General features: G+C 42.8%; 1 protein-coding gene across 1 annotated transcript in view; it reads left to right on the forward strand.

The window, feature by feature from the left end:
- The window catches only part of SFXN1 (sideroflexin 1), a 38,413-nt gene extending 31,828 nt beyond the window's left edge, over window positions 1-6,585 (forward strand). Inside the window, exons 10-12 of the mRNA XM_059174340.1 lie at window positions 185-232; window positions 3,923-5,096; window positions 5,131-6,585. Of these exons, the coding sequence (XP_059030323.1) occupies window positions 185-232; window positions 3,923-4,019 (145 nt within the window). The 3' untranslated portion in view covers window positions 4,020-5,096; window positions 5,131-6,585. The remainder of the gene's footprint in view (window positions 1-184; window positions 233-3,922; window positions 5,097-5,130) is intronic.
- The last annotated feature ends 3,283 nt before the right edge of the window (window positions 6,586-9,868 follow it).

Consider the following 9,868-nt stretch of genomic DNA (forward strand, 5'->3'; position numbering starts at 1 on the left):
GATGTTTTTTAAAATCATCTTGATGGTCCTTGTAATAAAATTAGACAAACAAGACGTATTTTTTGTAAGGAAATATGGTGCTCAGAAGAAAGGGGATTGTTATAAAAGTAAAAAGAGAGGAAGAATCTGGAAGTCATCCACTTGAAAATGCTTTCATTTGTCTTTTTCTTGTTTCTTTTTTAAGTTTGGTATTTGCTACACCTCTGTGCTGTGCTCTGTTTCCTCAGAAAAGGTATGTTAAAAAAAAAAAAAAAAAAAAAAAAGGAAAGGCATGTATTTGCTCTTCCTCGGAACCATCATGAGTTTTAATCCTGGAAACCAGTTGAAGACGCGGGTGCTGTTACCCTATTCCACTTGAAGGGAAGTTGAGAGTCGAAAAGATGAATGAAGCCGGGTCTCTAAGAGGAAGAGATAGAGGCAGAAGTGCAAGACACACCTGTTGAATCTCCAAACTCTCTTTATCCAGCTCCACCATTACATTTGGGAATGCTTTATTCTTTCATAAGAGTCAGGTTAACTCTGGTACAAATTGGCATTTATAAAAAATTTTAAATAGGGCTTCTCGTCATCCAGTCTATTGGCCAGGGCAGCCGCAACATAGGCGTGTTCAAACTTAAAGATCGCCCCAGGGACAGCGGTTATATGCACGTAGCCTCTGTGGTTGGTTTATTTGCTGCCCTTCTTCCTGCTTAGTTTCTTGCCTTAAAATCCTTACTGTGTACTTTGATCACAAACTACCCTTAAATCCCGCTTTTGATGGGAGAACTGGGTGGATGGGCATTAAATCAGCACGGGATACATCGAGGTCTTCTGCCTCTTGCCGATCTGACGTGAAGGCACAGAGAGCAGCAGTTTGTTGTTTTGCTTTTGTATGAGGGTTACCAGGCTCCTGCCTTGGTAATACCCCCAGCGGGGCCCCGGACCTGGTATAGCCTTTCATGCCTGAGGCTTTCCAAGGCCGACAAGGTGTGCTGGAACTAACTTTCTCAGGTCCGCTCCACCTGATAAAGAACTCCACCTTTTATCTGCTCTCTCACTTCTGTCTTCAACTCCTACTGGTCTTAAATAGGGCATTAAATGTCAAGGAGAGGGAGCCTCGAAATCACCTTGATGCCTAGAGCCATACCCCGTGGGAGGGGGCCACACCTTCAGAATTTATCCTCTGAGCCCATTACAGATGCATTTCTTCACATCCAAAGAGGGGTAATAACACCTATTTACTTTCCAAACCCCAAAAGCTCAGGACTTAACATAAGAAAAGTTTATTTCTCTAATATATACCAGCGTCGGACAGTTGACCTTGTACTCAGTGATGTAGAGATAGTATATATGAAATGCTGAGAACACCCAACACAAGGTCAGCCCTTAATATATAAAGCTGTTACAGTTTAGAGATTGAAGGATTTGAAAATCCATTAAGGAGTTTCCTACATAGGCCTTGGTTTAAATGAAGTTTATTCCTGGTTTTTGCTTATACGTTTGTTTCTTTTTCTTTTTGTTTCTTACGTCCCAGTTGGTAGCACAGGATTACTCATATTCCTTGGTTTGTTAGCACTATCCTCCTTGGTCCAAACATGACCCTATTTTGTTTGATGATATCATGAATATCCATGAGCCCTCTACCCACTCGTGAATACAAATATGACCAAGAAGTTATGTGTTTTTGTAGGTTCTTTCCAGCCCATACTCCTCCCTCCTGCAGATTGAACCATTATGCTGCATTTCATATTTATCAGACAGTTGCATTTAAAAAATTTTATTATATATATTTTCCTAATGTTTCGTTTTGCCTCTTTGGGAACTTTTTAAGGAAGGGTGTCATGCTACATGCAGTCTTCTGCTGCTCGTTCTTTTTTATTTAATACCATGTAGCTAGACCCATCCACATTCCTGAGTGTAGCGAAGTTCATTCACGGTTTACAGCAGTGAAATAGTCAATTGTATAAATATGCTACAGGGGCACCTGGGTGGCTTAGTGAATTAAAGCCTCTGCCTTCTGCTCGGGTCATGATCTCAGGGCCCTGGGATCAAGCCCCACATCAGGCTCTCTGCTCAGCCGGGAGCCTGCTTCCCCCTCTCTCTCTCTGCCTGCCTCTCTGCTTACTTGTGATCTCTGTCAAATAAATAAATAAAATCTTTAAATATGCTGCAGTCCTCCATTCTCCTGCACACGTGAGAAATAATCCTTACCAGCATTTGTGGGAAGCAGCAAGAAAGTGTTGCTTTGAGAGGAAATCATAGTTTCAAATGTATTTATTAGAAAGGAAGAATGGCTGAAAATCCAGCACTAAATGTCCAACTTAAGGTCGAAAAGGAACAGAAAGAATATACCACGGGAAAAGAAAAAGGAAGGAAATAAGAAATAGGAGGATCCAGGATGTCCAAAGTTGGTTTTCTGAAAATAGTAATAAAATGGTAACAAATAGTAGTAAAATCATCTTGTGATGTCAATCATGACAAAAGGAACAGATGATACGAATGAAGAAAACTACAGATATTAAAGCAGGAGTCTCCCCACCACCCAGGAGGGTTTGAATGACTTTAATTCCAAAATCAGGGTTTGCCTTTATAATATAGTAATAGTAATTACGAGTACTTCTAGATCGATGGAAAAACAGAACCAAGAGGCCGTATAGCGTGCTGGTTGGGAGCACGGCTTTGGGTTCAAGAAAGGCCTGACTTTTAATCTCAGGTGTCACTCCAGTTTCCTTATCTGTAAAACTAGGATAATATCAGACTTTCAGGGTTTTTATAAGAATTAAAATGCATAATATCTGGTCCAACAAATAGATCATCAACAGCGTCATTGTAAGACTATCCCATGTCCGCTGTGTAGAACATAACCATGATGGTACTTTTACCTCCAATGTTCACAGTATTTCTCTTATTTTTTTTCATTTGTTTATATATCTATATTCTGTCTTTTTTTAACTTCATATTTTTCCACATCTCAACTATATTATAGACCAAATCTTTTTAAAAGACAAATTATGTATCAAAAAAAAGATTAATTATATATCAAAATATTACCAGGGTTTTTTTTTTTTAAGATTTTATTTATTTATTTGACAGAAATCACAAGTAGATGGAGAGGCAGGCAGAGAGAGAGAGAGGGAAGCAGGCTCCCCGCTGAGCAGAGAGCCCGATGCGGGACTCGATCCCAGGACCCTGAGATCATGACCCGAGCCGAAGGCAGCGGCTTAACCCACTGAGCCACCCAGGCGCCCCAAAATATTACCAGGTTTTCTGGTAATAAGCACTCTGGGCAATTTTTCTTCATTCTTTTATATAATAAGTATGCATTTATAACCCAAAAAAAAGCTTTAAGACATATACACATATAATGCATTCAGTACTTTTAAATGCGTAAAGCAAAGACTGAGAGAGGTCATCGCTCAGTGGTGTGTGACAATGAGTGATGTTTTTTTCTTGTACAGCTTAGTATTTTCTAAAAGGTTTGCAATAAGCATGTATTATTATACAAAGAACAAAAGAATATTCGTGCAAGTGAATTTTTAGTGTTAAAAATTCTACTAAGTACTTTTGACTTTTCTACTAATGGTGAACATTATTCTGTTTCCTTGGAGAAGCAGCATCACCACACATGGCTTCCCAGTGCCAGCGGGGGCTGAGAGTGTCCTTCCGTGCTTGCCTTCCTCCTAGCCATGAACAGTTTTTAAGCTTTTAATAATTGCTGGGCTCTTAAGCTGCATTTCTTTGATTATTAGCAACAATTAATTTTCCAGAAGGAACCAGACATTCATGTTTAAGGCACAGGAAGCATTTTTAAAACAGGACTGTCTTACAATGCCAGTCGTGATTCGGGGAGCGGCATGGTGGGGGAGGTCCCTTCTCCACCGTGTCGAGAGACTCATTCCCTGCTCTGCCCCTGTAATAATCCTGTCATTTCTCCCTTACCCAGTTCCATGTCTGTGACAAGCTTGGAGCCTGATTTGCAAGCCAAGATCCAAGAGACCTATCCTGAATTACGACGTGTATACTTTAATAAGGGGTTGTAAAGTAGTGGAAGAAACTCTACAGCTTATACCGCCCACTGCAAACCTGGTGAGGAAAAGCCTGTTCAACCTGGGTTCTCCCAGTTACAGAAACCTTTTAAAGACCCACATTAGCCTTTTAGAGTCAAGCTGCTACTTTCAGCACAGCACCTGGTACGGGCCAGGCGCCCAACAACCTGTTGGCTCCCTTACATTTGAATCACGATGTAATTTACAGAAATACCCTTCCTCTAGCTTTTATAGTAATTGTTTTCCAAAGATGATATACCAGCCCTCACCCAGAGTTTTAAAAAGCACTGCTAGGCATAGAGTAGATGTTTAGCATACGCTCAATAAATATGTATTGACTGTCAGTGAGTGGAAAGGAAATCCGTTTGAAATACTGAGTTTTTTACCCCATTTTTGTTTCAAATCACTCCGCAGTGATTGGAGAAAACACAAAGCTCTGAGCATAAGCTACAAAAAGTGACTCGTAAATATTAAGAACGTTTGCTTCCACTTTGGGCAGTGCATAACCCAAAGTAGATGTGGAGCCTTTTGGATTTATAGGGTAAAAGCTCTTCCATCTACTTCCCAAAAGTCACAGTAACAGACAAATGTGATGAGCCATCCCAGCTGTCAGCAGCTACATGCGTTCATATCGCTGGTAGATTTCTTCGGTTGACTCTGAAATTTATTCTGTTTTACATTCCTGTGAAGTTCATCTTACTTTGCACTTTTTGACTTTATATTCAATTATTTACGTCAAATCAAATAACTGAAATGTACCAATGTCTAATTTTGGGAGTATTTTCAATACTGTATGACTGGGTTGGATCTGCTTTATTTGATCTTTTTAGCAGTGAGAGCACAGGTCCAGCTAGCTACATATCTTTTCTTCTCATAGACCCCTTTGGCTCTCAGAAAGATACGGAAATAATGTGTGTGTGAATCAGTGATGAATGAATTGTACTTGGATATTGTGTGTTACATTCCACCCTGTTTGACAGCAAGGAGTCCATGGACCACTGTTTACATCATCTGTAGTAGCTTCACATATGTTTAATGTAACATTATGTTTCAAGTCTAAAGATGTTTAATGTAACATTATGTTTCAAGTCTGAAGATGTTCAAGGCCTGTGCTGGGTGGTGGCTGTGTGGAGTGAGGCCACTCAGTTCGATTGTAATTCAGAGTCTTGTAAGTGGGGGGGGGGGGGGGGGGGGGAAATGTAGAAACTAGTTTTGATAGATTTTTCCAGACAATGTGACCAGACTGAATTTCCTCATAAAGAAAAAATGGTGTGCCTTGTGTCTGTGTTTCTCTTTTCTCTGAAAGGATTAAAGGATCTGAAGCTTGGGGCCACTCTGAACCTTCCTTTGTGCCACCAGAATTTTCTCATTTAGTTTTTCTGTCTGAAACCATTTGAGGCAAACTAGCTTCCCCATGCCATGCTGGCCTTGGATGTGTTTTGCTGCTGTAGATGCTTCTCTTTAAAAAAAGAGGAAGAGCCTGAAATTCAAGGCAGATCTCCATGAGGTGCTGAAAGGGTGCTTTTTAAGGAGAACCCGAAGCCCCCCCCAAACAACCTGCCCTGGTTAATCTCAGAATTCTTATTTCCCAACCCCCTTAACTGTTGGCTCCATCTCAGTATCTTAACCTTCCCTGAGAAATTCATCAACAGCTGGCTCGAAGGTTGATGAACTGACTGAAACTGTATACACACCAGGAAGGGATCATGAACACGAAGACGTGTCTTTTTAAACATTATTAACCGAAGCTTCCAACTCTTAATGCTTTTATATAGAAATATGAACTGTATTGTTTAATCGTGGTTTATAAAAAGGAACAAATGGACCAAGATTGGCAATTTTGCTGATCTCTTAGACATACCTTTTCTGGAGAAAAATCCTACATGAAGTGCAATGAGCTTATAAAGGTAAATGGAAACCCGTATTTCTATCAGCGTCCTGAGGAATTACAATCGTGCATATTTACTGACCGCTAGTTTTTATTTCAGTATTAGCACAGCGTCTCGCCTGTGTTGGAATCAATGTATTATTTCAGTTCAACTGGATGAAATGTTAAATAAACTCAGAATGAAAATAAATTCTCTCTTTTATTTGTATGTAAAGGGTAATACAGTTTTATGGTGCAGCTGATGGTCCCTTTCGTTCAGACTTAACATCTGGGTACCGGCAATAACTCCCGACGAATGAGATTTTGTATTATGCGTTCAGCAGGAAATACTTTCCTGTCTTTGGCTCCCAGCCTTCTACCTTCAGGAACTCCGGAACCCCGTATGCGCCAAACACACGCCCCCTCCCAGCCCCCAACAGTGTAATTACAGGAATATTTGTTATTATGAGCACGGGCGGGGGGGGGGGGGGGGGGACGTGTGATTCTGCTGTAGGTCCAGATAACAAACACCACTGCACCCAGTGGGGAGGTAAATTTGCTCTCGGGTTGTTTGTCAGATTCTAAGGTGGAAGTAGCCTAGGACATAGTTCACAAAGAAAAATCTAAATGAGTTCAACTGGGGAATGCGTGCTTTATGACCAGACTAATAAAGGATTGAGTGTTTTAACCTTGTTCCAGTCTCTGCATCTGTTTTGCTATTGTAACTGTTCATCGCTTCAGTGAGTTAAGTATAGACAAGAGCTTGGGTCTGGAGGTCAGAGCTGATGTAATCTTGGTTGTACCCACTCTTAAAATACATGTGTTTGGGCGACTGACATTCTCCGTGACCTTCAGTTTTGTTCGTGTGCTCTGGTTTTGGAGAAAATCACTGAATGTACCTGAGAGAGTCATTGTGAATGGACAAGAGCGCCCCTGTACAGCGGCAGTTAGCATGTTGCCTGGCACATAGTGAACTCAACGAATGCTTGCCCGGCGCGAATTTATTTGTTCTAGAGACACTGCTTGTCCATTCAGCATACCAGCTTATTGGTGTTCTTAGTAAGGTTTCAGAACCCCAGCAACTTCCCCAGAGTTAACCCACAACCTCGCTAGAAATACACCAGTTTAAAATGGTGAAATGGAGACACTTGAATCCATCCCGTTAAAAGGTCCAACAACTAAGGTTTTGCCCAGATGCAACAAAGGTAGGGAAAGTTTCTGCTCGCAGATGAGCAAACCGGGGCTTCCAGTGGTGAAGTGCAAGCTGAAGACCACTCCCGGCCGCTTGAAAACGACAGTGGGAGCCAACATCTGACCCCCCAGACCTTCGGCCCTCTCCAAAAATGTAAGTGACTGGAATACTCGAATAAAATTAATTTTTCCTTCATGTATGCAGAATTTCACGGAAAGCTGGAGAATAAGCTTATGTTTGGTAGTGATAACTATATGGTGTCCCTTCAAACATAGATACTCCAAGTGTGGTCCATAGACCGGAACAGCCAAGTCTGTTAGAATGCAAGTTCTGGGGCCTCACTCCCAGACCTCTACTGAACCAGAACCCGCAGGAGCCCCAGGAGCCCTGTTGCCGTCACAGTGTGAGAAGTTCTGGCTGTAGCCACATCTCGGGTGTGCCCAGAGATCTGAGCGTCATTGGGCTCATCTCAAAATCCACTTACAATTTTCTAGGAATTTGCATATTTTGCCCCTCACAGGATTCTAAGGAAGTATCAAGGCTCAATGTTGACACACTTAGGGACACAGTATCAATAAGCTTACTAGGGCAGGGACGTCTGTTTTGTCCACTGAACTATCTCCAGCACCTAGAGCAGTTGGTGCCAGCCATGGGTCCACGTGTTACGGGGTTCACACTGGACCCTTTCCAGGGGTCTAAAAAAGCGTCCTCTCGTTTCCTTGCAGAAAAGAATCCATTTTGTGTCACGAAGAGGAGGTCATCACCAGGATGTGGAAAGAACAGGGAAGGTGAGCTTTTCTGGGAACAGAGGCTGAAACAAACACTGTCCCTGGAAATTGAGCAGGGAAATGGCAGCAAGCAAGCTGCAACCATCGTTACGGGGGGCGCCCCTCCGTCCCTGGGGGCGCCCCTGCCCCTAAAGCCTCTGGAGCAGACAGGGCACTTGGGATGATACACGTTTAATCCTCAAGAAACCTGTTGTATCCCCATCTCTGAAGAGAGAAGGAATTTGAGGCTCAGGGAAGTGCACTAACTTGTCTCGTGCTGCACAGCTGCCCAACCACCATCTCAGTCCTGGCCTATCAGACTCAAACTATTTCCCACTGCGTTTCATGGATCCAAAGTGGCCTTCTCCTTCCTCCTTCCTTCCTCCTCCTTCTTCCTCCTTCTTTCATAGGTCACTCCTTATAATTCCCCCAAGGGTTTTCTCTCCATTCAAAAGTCAGGAAACAGACTCGAAGAAGTGGAATCACTTGCCACAAACCTAACTTGGTTCATTCAAAAGGACTACGGGAGATGACTCACATTCCCACATTCACACCCACACATACACAAGGTGTGTGGAACCTATAGGTCAGCAAGATCATTTCCGGGTGGAGCCCCGAATTAAAGTAAGAGTGGGGAGCCGTGGTTCTCAAAACATGGTCCCTGGACCAGCAGCAGATTGAAAACTAGAAATGCATATTCTCAGGCCCTTCCCATAAGTACTGAATCCGAAGCTCTGAAGTTGTTGGTGGGGGAAGGGGACGGGCCAACATTTAGCAAGCCCTCTCTGAGTGATTCTGATCCATCCAAGGTTAGGCCGCTAGGCGGATGCTTGGATGCTCGCTGCAGCTGAATTTCACTCAGCTCCACTCAGGGAGGTAGCAATCTCAACTTCCCCATCTGCACAATGGAAATAACCCTCCTTCCCTCACTGGGTACTTGCGAGGATTCGGGGAGTATTAATAAATAGGCAGCAGCCAGGCTGGTGCCTGGCACAGTGCACACTCGCCCAGCACATTGTAACTAAAATTCAAATGTGTGATCCCTGGGGCTGAAAGTTTGGCAACACTCTGGGGGTGATCTTGCTGGGAAACAGGCACTCTCATGGCTGCGGGGTGGGTGTGTGAGTTGCTAGGATTTCTCTGCAAGACAGTTTGGCAGTATCTATCAAAACTTACAAAAGCACATGCCCTCTTTTAAGCAATTCCACTGCTAAGAATTAATCCCACAGATAAACACAGTCGGGTTCATGGAAGGCCTGGCTACTCGCATGGGAGCCATATGGATGCAATGTGTCAGGCAGAAGTTGGAGGAAGGGGGAGGTTGGAGGGTGTTTCCAGAGAAATTGCTAGGCAGGAAAAAAAAAAAAAAAAAGGATGCTCAACTGTGGGATAATCTAAAATACAAGAACACATTTTCCCTTGGGAACTTTTAAAAATGTTTCTGATTTGGATTCTTCCAAGATGGATAGATAAATGGATTAGTAAGAGCTGATTGTCACAAATAGAAACAAACTAAGTTGAGAAGAAAGACTATCTTACTATTTTCTGGGTGGTGGCATTATAAGTGATTTTTTAATTCTTTTAGGTTTTACTGATTTTTCAGACTTTCTTCTGCTTCAGAACTCAGGACATCATGAAAGTATTTTTAAAGCTTCTGTGTATGACAATCCCAATTGTCTAATAAATGCACGGATATGTATAAAAGACAGAAGGGTATAGACCAAAATGGTTAACCGTTGTCTCTGGGTTTACAGGTAATCTGTATTTTCTTTATGGGTTCCTGTGTTTTAGATTTTCTGGAATACATCTGTATTCATTTTATCATCAGATAAACGTCAAGTTCAGGCTGAAGAGTAATGCCATGGCTTGACGCCTCCAGCTCCAAGCAGGTGCTCCCTGGTTTCCCAGCTCGCATTGGGAAGGGAGCTGCAGCTCTAGAGAGACGCCGCTAGGGTGCAACATTGCCCGCAAGGTAGCGCGGCTGAGCCCCGTGTGCACACACACCCCCCACCCCGGG

Source organism: Mustela lutreola, chromosome 5 (genome assembly GCF_030435805.1).
Source record: "Mustela lutreola isolate mMusLut2 chromosome 5, mMusLut2.pri, whole genome shotgun sequence".
Lineage (NCBI taxonomy): Eukaryota > Metazoa > Chordata > Mammalia > Carnivora > Mustelidae > Mustela > Mustela lutreola.